Raw genomic sequence first — 18,660 nt, 5'->3', positions numbered from 1 at the left:
TCACAGTATAGAAATTGGGTTGCTATTCATCAACTGAACTACTTCAAATTAGATAAAAGGGCTCGGGTGTGCATTTCATATGACCCTGCTATAATTTTGAATAATGATAGTAGAAGTAAACATGTTAAAAGCCGGTGGTGCATTTCATGTGACCCGGTTCTAATTTTCAACAAGGTTAAATAGAGTGTGTCGTGAACCACGGGTGCATTTCATGTGGTGTGGCTTGCGATATATTTTAAATGACCTTGAATTAATTCTTTAAATAAGTAAAAGCGGTTTTCCAAAAGTTAGAAAAAAAGCACTTAGGTTTCAAAGTATGTTTTAAAATCAGATAATTAAGCCGATTATAATAGTTGAGCGACCGTGCTAGAACCACGGAACTCGGGAATGCCTAACACCTTCTCCCGGGTTAACAGAATTCCTTACCCGAATTTTTGGTTTGCGGACTGTAATACAAAGTCATTCTTTCCTCGATTCGGGATTTAAACCGGTGACTTGGGACACCATAAAATTATCCCAAGTGGCGACTCTGGATTTTTTAAAACAATAAATCCCGTTTCGATTGTCCTTTAATTGGAAAAACTCCTTTATTTATACCTTTCCGGCGTGTAAGGAAAAAAGGACGTGTGTCAATTCATGTTGTGGTTTACTATTTTCATAACGCAGTCTTATTACTCCGTTTTGATATTATAAATGATATTTTTGGGCTGAGCGCCCTGTTTTACTGTTGCCCGAGTGGCTTGAGAGGTTTCTGATTGAGTGAGGCCGAGGGCCTGTGTTGTGAGGATATCATGGCATCGGGCTGTGTGCTGCAGCATGTTGTACTGATTTGTGATATATGAGAGGTCGATGGACTGATTTATTATGCCGCGAGATGGCTTATGATAGCGTTTGGGCTGTAGGAGCCCCTCCAAAGTTTGAACACTCCCAATGAGCGCGAGTACCTAGTGTGAGTGATGTGATATTGCTCGAAGAGCTGATCTTGATTCATGTTGTTGCCCGAGGGGCCGATTACGAGTGATTGCGAGGTAGCTCGAGGGGCTGGTTCTGTTGATATTTTGCCCGAGAGGCGGTCTGTGGTACATGTCTTGCCCAAAGGGCTGTTTATGTTTCTATCATTTTTGCTCACTGTTTCATCACTTGTTTGAAACTATTGAAAGATGTTTATAAAGAAAAAGGTTTTCTTACTGAAACTGAGTTTGTTTTACGAGATAATTGATTTTGGTACTGTTTTGGAAATGTACTGTATTTGCTTTGGTGCTATGACGCAAAATTATCTGTTTTCTTACTGCTCAGCTTTTATTTACTTTTATACTTACTGAGTTGGCATACTCACATTACTCCCTGCACATTCTGTACAGATCCAGGAGTTACGGTTCTTGATAACGAGCGTTGATCGTTCATTCAGCAAGTCTTGGAGTCTACAAGGTAGCCGCATGGCGTTCGCAACCATGTTTTTCTCCCTCATATCTTCCCTTGATTATATTAGTATTGTCTTCTCGACTTTGTTAGACTTTATTGAACTTAGATAGATCTTGTAGTTGCTCGTGACTTGTGACACTCCGATATCGGGCTTGTGTTATTTTCTTCCACACTGGTTATTTAGACCCATGTTATGAGATATTGTCAATTAATAGCTTGAAACTGTCTTTTATAAATTTATAGTTTGAATTGGGATTTGTGTCGGCTGGCCTAGTTTCACGATAGACGCCATCATGACCGGGTTGGTTTTAGGGTCGTGACAATATATTATTATAAAAGCACGAATGATTTATGCTAAATATTGAACGACTAAAATATCCCTGAAACATTGATCGACTTTTATAACCTTAAATATTTGTATAATTTAAGAATATAATTATAAATCACCTAAGACTGGAATTCTTTTCCTACTTAAATTACTCATAGGTTGAGCCTACAAAATTGAATTCGGGTCAAATTCTTTTGTGACTTTAACGTTAGCCTACTTCTCTTGGATAACTGATGCTTCGTATAGTAGCATATTTTTGGAAGCAATATTCTTCCTGCAAATGCTTCCTAAGACTTTGTATCTATGACTCCACGTCAAATAAACTTTATGTTATTTCTTCAAACAAGAATTTGATTTGGAATAAAATTAAAATATTAGGACTTGGACTATGAAGTAAAATTGTGAAAGGAATATGAATGTGAGTTGGAGAAAAAGTTGAAACAAGATAGCTGGAAAAAAATATTTAAACTAACAGAGAAATTATTTTACGAGTAAATTTTTCAAAACCAAATCAAATCGATATTATCATATAATGGCTTAAATATATGTGTTAGAATCACAAAGGATTTCTTTCAAATTATAGTTGTAGCAGTTCTAATAATTTTGTTTATGTGGGATAGGAATAATAAAAAGGCAAAGATCATAATACAATATGATCGTTTTGAGATGACTTCTATTGTCATGATATAGATGTTCATATCTCGTATATGTACGATGTATATTAACATTGGTCTCATGTCATTGATCACATGTTTTGTTCTCAACGTAATATTTATATATGTAGGATCGCCAATAAGATATATAATTAAGAGCCCAATATTGCTATGATGATGCTTCCCAAAAAAATATCTATTTCAAATCGGGTAAAAGCAAAGTTTTTATGAGACAATTAATTTTGAAGAAAAATACATCCACCGTGTTACTGAAAATTAGATCTCTCAATTGACTTACATAATTTATAAGGATGGCAGGTAAAAGTTTTGACAACAATCACATATATATCCAAATAAACTTTCGCCTCCAAAAAATAAAAGATATTCTTTCAAATACATTTTTGTTTTACAATGACAATAAATGAAGCACACGCCTAAACAATAACACAAAATATTTTCTCATACGAACAATTATATGTAGGACTTTCATGAGATATCAATATAACAATAACAAGAGCTCTGGTGATGAATGATGACAGAACGACCAAAATAATAAAAGGAACATATATACACTAAAAACATCAAGTATTAGGTAAGATACGACATAAATATTATGTAGCTTACCTAAATTTATCATCCTTACCGTTAAGACGATATTCAATCATTTTGAATTTAAGTATTATATTAATGTAAGTAATATTGATTTCAACATTCAAATAATAGTTGCATTTTTTTCACGTCATTATTTTATGATATGATCACTTTTTTGTAAATAGTATCTTAATAACTATAATTATATATTCTTTTATATAAATAATGGACGAAAGATTTATGTGCAACGCACGTACATAGAAATTAGTAGAACAAAGTGTGACAAAGAAAAGCCTCATTATACTAAGTTGCCTACTTTTTAGGTTGCGAACCATCAAATGCATATGAATGAAATTAAAATAAGTCACATGACTCATGACACCCAACAATTTAGGTAAAGCCGAACACAATAGTAATAATTCAACAATTGACAAAAGTTAAAACAAAAATAACTCTCATACCAAAAAGCGAAATTTCGATTTTCACCACCACAATCAAGAACCCGCACTAGTAGTAATTGCTACTGCTTTTTCCCTCACTATCGACCCTAAATCTAACAGACCCAAATCCCAATTTCTCAAGAACTCAAATTTCCCAGAAATAAAGCTGTAATCTTTCTTCTCTATTTTCATTTGAACCTTTATTTTTTCCCTCCTTATATTGTATAGATCTTTTTATTGGATTGAGCTATTACAGATCTCTATTTCTTGGTATAGCTGGGTGTCTTTACTTTTATCTTTATTTTTGTGTGTGTGCAGAGAATTGGATTTTGATAGATAAATCTGTGGAGAAAATAATGAAAGGGGTGAAAGGTCATCGAGAAGAGGAAGAAGAGGAGGAAGATGAGGTTGGTTTAAAGAAAGATGCCACTCCCCCTTCTAGTAGCAATACTAAAGGTCTGTAAGTTTTCTTTTTCACATAATTTTGTAGATGAAAGGTAGATTTTTTTTTTTCAAAAGAGAAAAAATATGAGTTGAACTGGATTATGGTCCGTGAGGATTCATATAGACGACTCCAACTTATTTGGTACTGAAGCATAGTTGTCGTTATTGTTGTCATGAGTTGAACTGGATTGTGAGGTGTAAAAGGCAAAATCCTGAATTTTGTTTTTGTTTTTGTGGTTATCTCTTATTATGGATGGATGCAACAGATGGGAAGAACAATGATAAGGCAAGTGCAATAAGGTCCAAGCATTCAGTCACAGAGCAGCGTCGAAGGAGCAAAATCAATGAGAGGTTTTTCCATAAATTCTGTTTTTCTTTTTTCAGTTAATTGAAGTTTTGGATTTGTCTGGATGTACACTAAAGGTAAGTTTGTGAGATTTTTAGGTCAAGTTTTAGATGCCTTGATTTTATGCAGTTAGTGTCTCTACAAACCGTGATACATGGAACAAAATAGTGTAAATGTAAAATGAATATTTATATGATCTTGCAACCAGCTGGATATTAACTTGTGTAAAGAGGTAAGCAGAGGCCATTTAAGTAATAACTAGCTTAACCTTTTTTGGTTAGTTAATTATTCCAGGAAACTTAACGTTTGGGATGGGCCTAAAAGCAGCGGTATGATTATAGAGGATTTGGTTACCAAACCAACTGGTCTGGGATTGTGGAATTAAGGCATAGATTGATTGATTAAGTCAATTACCTTCATCCAAGAGGAGCTGCTGGTTGAGTTTCAGGAAAAGAATTATATAGTAAAATAAGTATTTGGGAGGCTTGAACAAGAAAATTAATTTAAGCTCTAAGTTCAGGGATTGATATGCAGTGTAGTATTTAACTTACTCGAGATAAAATAACAATAAAATGTCTCAGTATTTGCATAGTTCAAAATCTAGTTGTTTCTAAAAGCTAGTTGTCAATGCTTTATATGAAATTCCGAAATATGTTGTTTTCAACTTCAAATAGACTTACGTGCTTGTTCTTAAAATGCTGTTCGACGCTGCTAATTCTTTAGAGCGCCTAGTATCCTATGTTGCAACTGACAGTGTAACTGCGCCTTCTGATTTTATAAATTCTCATATCTATTATGTATGTGGGTTAGTGCTTCAGTGATGTTCCTTACTTTTCTTTATTTGTCCGTTATGGTCAAATGTCCAACTTTTCCCACGTTGTCTATTGTCATACAATAATTGTTGTGCTTCGAAGGCTCGAGATTCATTTATGGCATTGTCAAACAAAGGAAGTTGAAAACCTCATAGAAATCTAATAAAGAAAAAAGATTGAATCTGCAAACAGATTTTGCAAGTATCATTACACGTAAGCTTCCATAGTTATATGCTTTTTTGTTGGTTTACTTTTCATCGTTAAGTTCCTTTGTCCAATAAGGGGCAAACACGTTAAGGTGTTAGGAGTCTCAAATAAGTTATTAAACTAGAGCTGTTTAGACGAAAAGCCGTGACTCATGACATATGACAGTAGGCTATTAAGATACTTTAGGGGTTTATTTGTTATGTAAATACAAGTATAGTGTTATTGGGGGAGTATCTGTATAGAATTTCAACGAGATCTTCTAGGTTTTCAGTGTCTTTATGCAAATTATTAATTATATAGGGAAAAAAAAGGGAGGGAGGGCCACATAGTGATACTGATATTTGCAGAGGAGGAAATCCTAGGAAGCCTACTTAGAACTTGAACTCTGTAAGAATCAAAACTAGTGTCTAAAGAAGGTATAAAAAATTTGGTAACTGATGAACTCCACTAATTATGTGGAATGTACTTACAGGATGTTTACTTTCCTATTCCTCCAGAATTATTACGAGGGCTACTAAATGTAACTTGCTGAGTCAAGTTACTTACTCTATCTCTCTGGAGAAGTAAATGTTTTTAATAACTGGTCAAGCCACTCAAAATAAAGTACTCCCTCCGTTTCAATGTAGATGACACACTTTCATTATTAGTCCGTTTCCAAAAAGATGACACGTTTTTATATTTGGATACAATTTAACTTTAAACTTCCATTTTACTAACTTTACCCTTAATGAGAAACTTTTCTAGCCACACAAGTGTAATGACCCCACAAAGCTTTTTCCCCTTAAGCTTTTAGGACCAAATATTTCAAAAGTCTTCTTTTTTTCCTTAAACTTTGTTCCAAATCAAACTATATCGTCTAAATTGAAACAGAGGGAGTAATTATTAAATCTGAGGAAAAGCCTCTTAAAACATACCTCATAATTTAATCCATTGAAGTCTTTAAATTAAACTTTTTTTGGTCTATTTGGAGTGCGGGGGTTGATTGAGTAGGGGGTCTCTTTTTGTACTCAGTTCCATTTAAAATGAAGCATTTGCTGGGTGTATCACTCTTATGAATTTGAAGATTATGTGGTCAAGTTCTTTCTCAAAAAACAAATAAAGATTATGTAATCTAATCTATAAAAAGTGCCTGAACACAATTTCCACGTTTTACTAAAGCTTGTGTCTGCGTTTTCTAGATTTCAGATATTGAGAGATCTGATACCCCATACAGATCAAAAGCGGGATACTGCATCATTCTTGTTGGAGGTACATTTTATTAGTAGAAAACCTGTTTACCTTTTCATTTATTCAATTTCTATTTTGGAAAGTTTTGATCTCTTCGTGACTGTTGATGTTTGTATGCAGGTAATTCAATACGTACAGTACTTACAGGAGAAGGTACAAAAGCATGAAGGATCATATCAACCTTGGAGCTCAGAGCCTACAAAACTTATGCCATGGGTAAATTCCTGTAGCTAATGAATATGATGTATCAATTTTCTTGTTAAGGTTTTTGGTTGTCAACTTTGAATTGCATTCTCTAGCTCTCAGCTGTAAGAAAAATTGATTCTTCCAACAGAGGACACATATATGGTAAGATGCAGTTTGCGTGATAGTCAAATTTACAAAGTGGAAACTAATGTGGAAGTGCTTCCACTTATATTACCATCTAATCCAATACACTAAACAACATAAACTTACTGAATAACACACAGCAATCCATATTGCTACACTTTCAAAAGGCCACATGTAACCTTAGTGTTTTTCATTAGAATGCGGCATACTTGCACTGATACTTCAAATTGTTCTTGAGTGGGGCCAAAAATGGGGAAAGAAAGGCAGATGGTAAGAGATACCGAAAGCCGTGACCCTTGTCTCTAGTGTCCACATCAATTAGTATTTCTGCCTGATATACTCTCTCTCTCTCCCTCAGATACACACGAATGCACGAACACATACACGTGTACGAAAAATCAAACACACCAACCTCACATGGACATCTATGTGCACGTGTTCCACATTATATTTGTGTACAGATAATACCCATTAGTAGTGCATGTCTACGATTTCATTTTGTTTCATTGTTTTGAGTATCTTTACACTGCTTTTTCTGTGAATTTGGGGATGGCTGCAGTCGCTTCTGATTTTCTGGCTTTGTGCTTGAATAAGATCAGTTTTTGCTTTGCTATTTACATGAGCCTGATTTATGGATTTTTGATAAGGTAAGTATATTTCATGAAATAAAAGCACCTAGTGGGTACTCAATAAGCACTATAATGTTCTGAATGTTGCCAGTTACAGGTGCATAAAATCTAGCAGCTTTAGATGCTGTCAGAATCGTATACATCATTCACTCTACCCGCAAAAACTAAGTGAGTTTAAACGCCTATATTTCAAACAAAAATTTACAGGTTCTTTCCTTCAAATCACCTGTATTTCCTTTCTAACTATACTGTTTGATACTGGAACTTTCTTCTGTAGTGCCTTTCTCCATAATATGCCCTTCCCCGCATTTTACTGTCTCCTTCAGGGTTCTTGGCATAAGAAATTGTACACCAAATAAAGTGAGTAGCATGTGCCAGATATGCGAGATAGTCACGCATCGCGAAATTATATGGTTGGGAGATTCTGGGAAGCTTTCACATACGTAGCATCTGTTTTACTGTATATTCCATCTCCCATGTCTTGAAAAATTTCTTCTAAACCGTATATTCCATCTGTTGCCACTCCTGCTTTCGGCAATTGTATTTCAGTATTTTTTTGTATAACCATGATGTCCGGGCCAGCTCGCACCTCGGCTAATTCCACAGGTGCCTGCTACCTCCCACCAACACAGATACCGGTTAACTCTGTCCTCCAAGGCTTGGACAGATCAGATGGGAAGAAATCACCTAGTGTTTTTGTTCCCGCTGGGATTTGATTGTAGTTCAGTGTTTACAGCAATGCGATGCAAATCAGGGGATATAACTCCATGAATGTGTTCTTTTCCAGCCATATCTCTTTCCATACCCTAGTTTTTCTGTCATTTCCCAATTTTATGGCTTACTGCGCTTCAATAAGATTGGTTTTTGCTTGATTGTTTATTTTTATTGCGTCTTTACTCCTCTAAGATTATAATAGGTCCCCTCTTGTTCCATTTTGTCTTCCTTTCTCTCAAGTTCAAGTCGACAAGTTCAGTTTGGGCAATTATTTTTCTGATAAATGTGATTTGGCTATGATTAGTCTGTAGGTGCAACTTAGACTGTGCTTTTAACTACCTGAACATGTGTTTCATCTCGTTCTAAGAGGTGGTAACAGGTGGATGCCTCAATATATTATAGTTTATGAGGAAGCAGCTTCCATTTGGAACTTAGTTAAAATTTCCTTTTTAAATGGTTCAGAGAAACAGTCATTGGCGCATGCAAAATTTACCAGCTCACCCACAAGCCTTGAAGAATGGTAGTGGCCCAGAATCAACATATCTGGGAGGGTTTGATGAGAATCCTGCAACTGTTACTTCGACAGTGCAACCAAATCAGCAGAATCTGATTGAATCTCATCCTATCAGGGATGTATCAATTAAAGCTATGGATCAACATAACGATCTAGATAACAAGGCAGTTGCAACACATATGCCGCTTCAGGCAGGTATGCTGGTGGCCGTGCCAAATAATAGTGCCTTCTCAGACTCACAACCTAGACTAGTGTCTGATCAATGTCCCAACACAATTGATGCTCTGAATCATCACGAGGATCTGACAATAGATGGAGGCACAATCAGCATTTCAAGTCCTTACTCGCAGGGGTATGTAATTATCTTAGTTTTTTAAAGTTGGGAATTTACAGACTCAATCAAAATGTGGTCTCTCCATATCTTATTTGCTTACTTTTGACTCTCTTCCATTGTTAGTAATCTTTGTTTCTTGTTCTTTGATGTGGCACATGCTGTTTTTCTGGATAGCATTACCTTGTAGCATGCTCCTGGATGACGAAGCATGCCAATGTCTTCAGTTTTTTTCTGGATGTCTTTTCATATATTAAGTTTGTCCAACTCTCATCACTCATCTGGGATTTTTAGGAACGTGTAAATATTAGTACTTTATCTGGCAAGCACAAACCAGTAGGCAAGTTATTCTATCCTGGGGGCTAATTATTTGAGTATTTGGACCTTATCTTCATCATAATGTTGTTCCTCTTCAGTTGTGAGCATATGTGTTCCATGCTGCATGTTAACTTCAACCAATTCAATAAGTTTTGTCTCTTCTTTGTTTTTGTGTTTCATGACGTTAGATGTTCAAACTATGGCATATCTTGAATTTAGTGTATAGCCAAAGCCCAAAAGTATGGTTCATTCTCATCTTTTTTGTTGAGAAAATGAACCCAGTAAAGCGGCAGTGGAAAATGAAGTCTCAAGTAAGCAGTAAATATTTTTATTAACCTCATTCACGACATTTTTTGGCATTTCAACTTTCATATGCATGTAAAAGGTGTAGTCAGAATAGTATTATCAATGGCTGCTTATGCTAAATCCGACGTTCTTGTGAGACTTTTTTTGTGATATCTCCAGATTAGCGTGTCTTGTTAATCTTGTCAAGTTGGATGTCTTTATCACAACATCTTTGGGTAACTCGTTTGTTGATGTCAACATGATATTTGTATTGATCACTGGTCATTGTTTTGGTTTAATCAGGTTACTAAATTCATTGACACAAGCATTGGAGAATACCGGTCTTGATCTATCTCAGGCCACTATCTCTGTGCAAATTGATTTTGGGAAGCGGGCAGACAGAGGGATGACTTCAGGGCCATCAATTGCAAAGGTATAAACCTTTTCCAATTGTTTTCAAATGAAGGAAATTATGTTTGAGACAACGCACTGCATCCATGAACCATGAGAATGTTCCGTCACTCATGTAGCATCTTCCTTGAGGCTCATGAGCATCTTAGATTAATCCTTTGCTGCGATCCACCTACTCCCCACTGTGCGCTTACCAATTCATTTGCATTTAACTCTAGGATAACGAGAATCCTCCACCCTCTGGTAATCAACATATGGATCATTTCGGGGAGGCAAACAATGATGAAGATTTGGACCAAGCTCAAAAGAGGCTAAAGATATAGATATGATAATAGCATGGTCATATCCAGCTAAATCAACGTAGTTTTTTATGTCATCTTGTGGTTCAAAAGAAAGTCGATATGTATATCCCATTCGTTTTTTATCATCCTTGAGTCATGTTTATAGCAATGCATCCTTTTGATATCTCTTCTTCCTTTTTCATTTTTAATGTTATTTTTTTCTTCTTTTTTTCCCGGGTGATATCATCTTGCGCCTGCTTTTTAACCTCACGATATTCTGATTTGTCAGAGGTTAATAATTGATATCTAGAAGAGTACGCAGTTATTTATGTTATGCTGTAGATCTCTTTTTCGACTTCACCATTCGTACCAATTTGCCTAATTTTCTATGTTTTCTACTATCTTCTAGTAAATAGATCTAAACAAGGAAATGTTCTCATTTGTGGGGTCTTGATTCTTGAGTACGTCTTTCGTCCAAATCCCGTTGAACAGACCATTTGAGTTATTGGGTTTGAAATTTAATATTTATACATATTTAGTAGATTTCTTAACACATGTACAGGCCTACAGGGTCTGAGCCAAAATTGCCGGTTAGGTTGAGCCAAAGTTACTGGTTTGGTTGAACCCGTAACTCATATAACTGGAATATCACACGAAAGCAGGCTCAGAATGCAGTTTGTAAAGAATTTCGAAGTGTGTCCCTTCAAACTATTTTTGCCTTGATCTATTTCTTGGATGCTCCTTATTGCGTATGATGTTCCTCTGAACATGTCACACGTTATCTAATCATTTTAATGAGTATCTAGCTTGTTTAGTAGAAAAAGATACATAAAGTAAACAACTTCAACTGTCAACGTGGAACCAAGTTGGCCCATCTGCAAACAAAGGTTGATTTCCCCGATTGTCGCCCTCTGGGACCCATCGAAAGCCTTCACATTCATGCTTCCTACCCGTATCTCATGGAAACCTTTGTCCAACCTTTTCAAAGTGTCCAATGGACGAATTTTTAGGCTCGAACCTCCATCAACCAAGACCCTGGCAACGAACTTGTCTTCAAATTGCACCGTAATATGCAGTGCTCGATTGTGATTTAGTCCCTCGGGTGGTAGCTCATCTTCGTGGAATATGATCTTATGACTTTCTAGTACTTGCCCAACCATGTTGGCCATTTCCGCCGGTGATGTTATTGGGTACATAAGCCTCGTTCAACACTTTCATTAAGGTGTTCTTGTGTGCCTCTGAATTCTGCAATAGTGACAGGATAGATATCTGAGAAGGGACTTTGTTCAGATGGTCAACAACAGAGTGCTCATTTGCCTGTACTTTCCTCCACAGGTCATCTGGCTCGGTCTCAATAATAGGCTACCTTGTAGTGGCATCCTTACTCGAGCCTCCCAGGTGTTCAGGTGTATAGACTCTTCCGGTTCTAGTCATTCCTTGTGCAGTGTCAGATTCCTCAACCTCGGCCTTCCCTTTTCGCCGAGCCTCGGCAACATAATCCTAGGGTATTGCTTTTGAGTTGAATGGAGGGTGTGGTTGATAGTGTCAGAGTGAAAGGTGTGATCACTTCTACTTCAAATGGAGCGGGGGTGGTTGCGGGCGGAGCCACTTCCACCTCGAATGGAACTGATGCAGTTACCTCAACCTTGATTAGTGCGTGAGTCTGAACCACAAGAGGAGTATGTGTGACTGCAACCTTAAAGTCATCGCCTTCTCGAATAAGCCCGGTAGACTTACTGGGTTATCAGAAAATGATGAGGACATCCACTGGGGTAACGCCATACATGTTGGTATATGGCACTGATGCTTTTATACTCGCAGAGGTCGAGATACCATCTTTAAGAGTCATCAAAGAAGCAAGCTAGACGATGCAGAAAGGATACGGGTCAGGCAGGAGCAACTCATGCTCATTGATGAGAAGAAATTGAATGAAGTATGCCATGGACAGCTATATCAAAATAGAATGGTCAGTGCATTAAACAAAAGGGTGAAGCCTCACCGATTTATGCCTGGGCAGTTGATTATGAAGAAAATATTCCCCAACTAGGAAGAAGCCAAAGGAAAGTTCGTACCAAATTGGTAAGGTCCTTACGTGGTCCACCGAGTGTTATCAGGAGGAGCTCTGATTTTGGCAGAGATGGATGGAAGAGTCTGCACGATGCCTATCCACTCGGACGCAATCAAGAGATACTACGTTTGAAGACAATAGAGTTAGGGTTTGGCTGTAACAAAACTATGCTCAACCTGACTTCCCAAGGAGGGACACGTAGGCTACCCACGTAGGCTTTGGTTTCTCTCTTTCTATTGTAATAGAAAATCCAAATATCATTTTGTATGTTATTGGGAACTACACCATGACTTGATTTCCTATAGAAGGAATACATAGGCATTCCTTATAGGATTCAATAATCTTTTGTATTGAACAACGTCCTATCCTGATTCCATTTGGATACGTAGGCAGCCTGAGTTAGACACGTCCATTTCATTTTCAATCTCATCATTTTTGCATCTGTTGTAATCGAACTACACCTTGACCTTATTCTATTTGGATACGTATGCTACTTGAGTCAGGCTCGATCATATTCATCATATTTCCTTTATCATTATCTGCGAACTACGTTTAGACCTGATTCCATTTTGAATACGTAGGCAACTTGAAAGGGTTCGATCATAACCTTAGGAAAAACCTTTGTAACACATTAGTTTATATTAGGACGCGATCACAACAGCAAGTATCCATGTCATTAGAAGCATCGTGGAATATTGACATCAATAGGATAGAGTCTTTAGGAAAAGACACTTGCATTTAAGGAATTTCTGAAACATGTCATAATCTGGAACGACGACATTTTTCTATAAAACAAAAGATTTATCAAAAATGTTTTCTTAAAAATATCATAATTTTTTTCACCTACCAGACCCTGTGGTCTAACCTCATTAAGACTGGGGAAAAACCAGTACTACAGTCAACACAAACCAACGCCCGCTCCACACTGATAATTTTCCTTTGAATGTAGGGCCAATAAGAGATAAGGAAGTGCTGGAAATACTCTGGGGAAAATGATGGATCCGCTGCTCTCTCATGACTATGATCTCTCTTTCTCTATTTAAATTTTCCTTGTATAACTAAAACTAACTCTTGAATCCTTTGCATGTATTTCGGAACCAGGCCGCTGATGCGAAAGAGGCATATTGTACATAGCAAACCGTCTGCTCAAGTGTCAGAGCACCTTGTATATAGTGAGCCGTTGGCCTCACCAATTGGAACCCTGTATATTTCAAATCGTTAGCTTAGTCAATCGAAGCACCTTGTACAAAATCGAGCCGCTGGCTTCACCAATTGGAGCCCTGTATATAATAAATCGTTAGTTCAATCAATCGGAGCACCCTATACAAATCGAGTGTTGGCTTCACCAATTAAAGCCATGTATATAGCAAACTGTTAGCTACGCCAATGGGAGTGACCCGCACCGCTACTCTGCCACATCGAAGATCAGAATCGAAGATCAGAATAGATAGTTGTAAACCTCGTCGCCAACGTTCTGCCAATTGACGACTACAAAATAGCCTTGCAGTCAAGAGTATATCTTGAGCATGCTCTTTTTCTCTATTATTATCTCAGATGTTTTGACGTTTCGCTCATGCAGCGTACATACATGACTGCATTTTAAGTCAGGAACTCCCATCGTGTAGAGATGTTTTACATTATGATCGCTCACATCAAACGAGATACTTTATATTTCAGTGCAACCTCTCCCAACAAGCGGAGATGCACTCTACAAGTTAATCACCCCCATCAAGCGGGGATACTTTACATTTCAATGAAAACTCTCCCAGCAAGCGGCGATGCATTCTACATTACAAATCAACTACTCCCAACACGAGGAGACTTAATGATCCGATAGCTGCGGAATGGTACACGGTCCGGCTTATAATTGAGTCAAATTCAAGTATCACATCATTCCGATCCCAAATAATAGCTAGCTGGCAGCGAGGCATTATCATTCTTGCATCATTTACATCATATCTTACCATATTCTGTATTACAATATATGGGTATATGTGTTAATCTTTTTTGCAGGAACAAACATCACAATGTGGAACTCCTTCTAAGTAGCAAACCAAGCTAGAACGCTTTGAGGGACAACAAACTCATTAGCGACCCAAGGATCTGAGCTTAAACTCAAAACAACTAGTAGAACTCTAATTCTTCAAATCTTCCAAGTCAAGCCGCAAATTCAAAGCTATCACGATATTCCGTCTTGCAGTATCGTCATAATACGATACTAGGGAAATTCTTGCGAGCATCGCTTCCTCACAGTTTTTACTTCGGAATTACATGAAGCTTGATCCTCGTTGAGCCCGAGGTATGTAAGCAATTCAAAGCAATAATTCAGAACAAATTCCCCAAAATTCTCCTGGAATCTTTCTAATCCTACAACTTATAATCTTTGTACTATTCCTGCAATGTATGCCTAAAGTCGGGAAAAAATTGGCTTTGGTTCAATTTCTTTCCCCGAAACTCTTTCATCGTCTCCGGTCAAAGAGGGGTAGCTGTTGACGGCTAATTTTGACCCTCCCTTTAAAAATTAATTTATTTATACTTAATAACTTACAATGAATATTTTAAATATATTTTCAATCAATAAAACCTATTTTTACAAACTTAATTTAGTATTAGTAATTTTAAAATAGATAATTCAATGTTATAATTTTAATTATAAATATATCATATTTACTATCTTACAATTATGACCTTTATATATATTGCATAGGTCTTACAATTAGTTTAATTAGTTATTCCTTGATTTTTAGTTAATTGTTCTATAATTTCAATAATTCGAAACTAATATCACAATTTAGAAAATAGAGTATTTTCTAATTAATTAATTAATTACAATAAGTAGTAGTTTATATGATAATTATAATTTTTATTATATTTTATTGAAAGTAATTAACTTTATTTAATTTAGTTATAAAAAGGTTAAAAAACCAAAAGGCTACAATTGCAATTTCTTAATTAAAGATGAGATGGCTACCATTTAAACTAATTTAGACCAAATGCCAATCCCAAATCCAGACCTAACCCAGTCCAAATACTCCATCTCTATTCCAAGGTGGCAATCCATGCCACTCTCTTTAAGCCAATAACGGTATACCATGTCACCCATCCCAATCACTCACACAACAAACACAATAAATCTTAGATCAACGACCCACACTATTAACTCTATTTCTTTTTAATTTTTTTAAAAAACCTAGAATATTTAACCCTAACCGTTGGATCACAACAATCCAACAGTCACTAAAATTCCACATTAAAATTGATTAATCCCTAAAATATCAGGGCCGTGGATCTAAAAGTTCAACGACCCTTATCAAAATTCTCAAGCTTAACCATTAGAGATGACCTAAACTCCCCTAACCCTAAATCATTTCCCCCAAGCTCTACCGCTTCTCTTTCCCTTTCATCTCTATACTCTCTCAACCTGCCATGGATGAATCAATCATAAACTTTGCACAAATTTGTGCAAGGTCACAAAATCTTGACCGAAAATTATTCTTTTTTCTTCTTTATCCGCGATTGTCGCCGGTGCTTCCCCATTTCAGTTTACAAATTTAAATCTCAAGTTCTCTGACTTTTACACAAACATTTAACATCCAGTCCTCAAATCCTTTGATGCTACAACAAAATCCCTCATGCATGAGCCCTCATGATGATTATTCGAAGTCAGAGGTCAAATGATATGACCTCTGGATTTACAGCCTTTGCCCATTAGTTTTCTCACCTGTAACGGCTATCACACACTCAAGTAAAACTCTTACTAGTTTTTCCCCTCTGCTCACTCTTATTTCACTCTATTGTGCTTGCATCACTACTCCCCCGCTACTCTCCACTATCGATTTGAATATGTGAAACCCTAGGGCTTCAACAACCACTATAAATTGGGGGTTTTAATGTTTTCACCTAACATATAGCAATATATACCTACCAACTACGCCTAGTATATGAGTATTTAATATGCAATATAGTTGTTTAGGAAAGTCTGAGTTCTTAATCAATTACTGCTCTTCCTTTTCTTTATATTTCTAAGTTTTATACTGATTGGGAGCTTGAGGAGGTTAGAAAAACCTCGACCTTGTTCTTCTTTTACTAGTTTAAGTTACTGAACATGAACTGCTTGATCATTTTGGTTGAATGATGTTATTAACAATGTGTTCATTTTTTTTAACTGTCTTGTGTGTTTATTAATGAATGTTAAGTAGATTATCCGTTCATGAACTTCTTTAGGTTATTGAAATTAGAATTATATGTTGATCCTGGTATGCATCTAATGATTCTTAGTTCCTGTTAACTTTGGCATGAGTAAAGAACTTCTTAAATGTCCTAATATCTAGTTTCCAGACCTCTTTAATATTCTATTAGTACTATTATGATGGCTATGCTAATTTGTCTTGAATGATATTTTGCATTTCATAATGGTTCGCTCAATAATCTAGACTCAAACGAGTTTAGTGTTGAAAACCGGGTTGTTACCATAGTTTTGATGCATTAGCTTATGACCTTTAAACCTATTTTACCTCTTTAATATGCCTTTGTGATTCTGTTAATTCCCAGATTGAATTAATGACTGTTTATATAAGCATTCTCCGAGTTAGCTGGATCTTTGTGTCTTTGTGTATATCCTGAGATTGCTCTATACTTAGTTTAAGCTATGAAGTATGGATAAGATGTATTTGAATCATGATGACGCATTTGTTAAGTTAAGGTGTTGTCACTAAGTTCCACTATATTTGAATCCCCATGCTAGACTCACTTGACATGTTTCCCCAAGGAGATGATACTATTACCATTTTTATGAAGCTCATATGGTGAAACTGTTAGTGATATTTTCACAATATGACTTCTGCTAAGTGTCCTTTGTGTGTGTTCTTATGATCACACACTCATTTGTTTTGTTTTTCAATGTCTCTATTTGTCCATCATGATCCCATACATGCCCACATTGTTTGGAAGCTTCACTAAGCTCTCCTAAATGGATTAAACATAACTTGTGAACTCTAAAGAGAATTTCTTGTTGTTTCTGCTTGGATATAACAATATGCTTTTCTCTCAATGAGATTTGTGTGAAACTAAAACTCTTCGAAAGAATTCATTACGCAATTGATAAAAAATTTAAGCAGGGTTGATAGCCTGAGATTATTTTAGTACTCTTAGGAGCTCTTATTGAATTTGTGAACCTGTGACCTTGTAATATCTTTAGAAGTTCTAATTGAAGCTTGCTAATTTGTGATCCTATTAATACTCCTAGAAGTTCTATTCTAGGTTGAGAATATGTAACCCTGTTAATGCTTTTAGAAACTCTGATTGTAGTCTAGCATCTCTGATAATACCTATGGAGTCCTAACTGTGGATTGTTATTCTGAATCTTTGTCAACATTCTTTGAATTTTCTAATTGAAGTTATCAGCATGTGCCTCTTAATTCGAGCTACTGATCTATATTTCTAACTGAAGTTGCTGACCCATATCTGTATTAGCACTCTTTAGGAAGTGCCAAATGTAGTGTTATGCATGTGATGCTGTTAATAGTCGTTATAAGCTCTAATTGTAGTTGTTAATCTGCCCTGTCCTAATGCTCTTGGGATGTTTAGTTGAAACTGTTAGTCCATATCTTTGTTAACACTTTTAGATGTCTCAATTAGGACTGTTAACATGTGTGTGTTCTAAGGGGCAAGACCTAAGTTAAAATCAATATTTTGTTAGTATAAATAAAGGTTGTTAAGGCAAAATGTATCTGTGTTCATAGACTGTTGCAGATTTGGACTATATATGTCACGCCCAAACCTGGGGAGGCGTGGCTGGCACCCGGTGTCGTGCTGGCTCGAGCGAACCACTCTGTAACTCATGATCGTTTGACCAAAACTAGAACATACATAGGTCGAGTTGGATAAACTTATTCCTTTTGTAACTATCATGGGCCAACATGTCCATAAATACGACATATAGCCTAAACTTCGGGATTGAGTTTTATGCATGTAGTAAAGTCTTACAAAATTTTCATGCCTGTTGAGGTCTTACAGTTTTTTCATGCCTGTTGAGGTCTTGCAGTTTTTTCATGTCTGTTGAGGTCTTATAGTTTTGTCATGACATTGAGGTCTTACAGTTTTGTCATGCCGTTGAGGTCTTATAGTTTCTATTGCTGTGTAAAATAGATCTGGCTAGACTATTATTATACTGTACATAATAAACTTGTGTCTACAAAGCCTCTAAGAGTATTTGACATCAAATAGGACAAGGTACATGCCTACCCATAAGTCTGTAGCAAAAACTCTGATACAATGACTTATAGACTCGGTTGCACTCCAAATGAGGTG

General features: G+C 36.3%; 1 protein-coding gene across 3 annotated transcripts; it reads left to right on the top strand.

The window, feature by feature from the left end:
- The first annotated feature begins 3,369 nt into the window (after positions 1-3,369).
- LOC104212764 (transcription factor BIM2) lies at positions 3,370-14,696 on the top strand. 3 transcript variants are annotated; one of them, XM_009762117.2, is made up of 8 exons: positions 3,370-3,602; positions 3,753-3,890; positions 4,145-4,229; positions 6,422-6,491; positions 6,591-6,686; positions 8,606-9,009; positions 9,895-10,024; positions 10,221-10,643. In XM_009762117.2, exons 2-8 carry the CDS (start codon positions 3,791-3,793, stop codon positions 10,323-10,325), a joined length of 990 nt encoding a protein of 329 aa, XP_009760419.1. In that variant the 5' UTR covers positions 3,370-3,602; positions 3,753-3,790; the 3' UTR covers positions 10,326-10,643. The 3 variants fall into 3 exon arrangements, with proteins under 3 accessions (XP_009760419.1, XP_070028014.1, XP_070028015.1); XM_070171913.1 differs by lacking the exon at positions 10,221-10,643 and adding an exon at positions 14,365-14,696 and having other exon boundaries at positions 3,437-3,602; XM_070171914.1 differs by lacking the exon at positions 10,221-10,643 and adding an exon at positions 13,301-13,592 and having other exon boundaries at positions 3,437-3,602.
- Positions 14,697-18,660: the final 3,964 nt, after the last annotated feature.

The sequence above is a fragment of the Nicotiana sylvestris genome, chromosome 4 (genome assembly GCF_000393655.2).
Source record: "Nicotiana sylvestris chromosome 4, ASM39365v2, whole genome shotgun sequence".
Taxonomy (NCBI): domain Eukaryota; kingdom Viridiplantae; phylum Streptophyta; class Magnoliopsida; order Solanales; family Solanaceae; genus Nicotiana; species Nicotiana sylvestris.
Note: the sequence above shows the minus strand (reverse complement) of the source record. Positions and strands in the feature narration are given on the sequence as shown.

Excerpts from the sequence above, each read along its gene's own strand:
- LOC104212764 (XM_009762117.2), top strand. The coding sequence starts at position 3,791 with ATGAAAGGGGTGAAAGGTCATCGAGAAGAGGAAGAAGAGGAGGAAGAT. Across the intron at positions 9,010-9,894 it reads TCAAGTCCTTACTCGCAGGG|GTTACTAAATTCATTGACAC; the intron begins GTATGTAATTAT and ends TGGTTTAATCAG. Across the intron at positions 10,025-10,220 it reads CAGGGCCATCAATTGCAAAG|GATAACGAGAATCCTCCACC; the intron begins GTATAAACCTTT and ends ATTTAACTCTAG.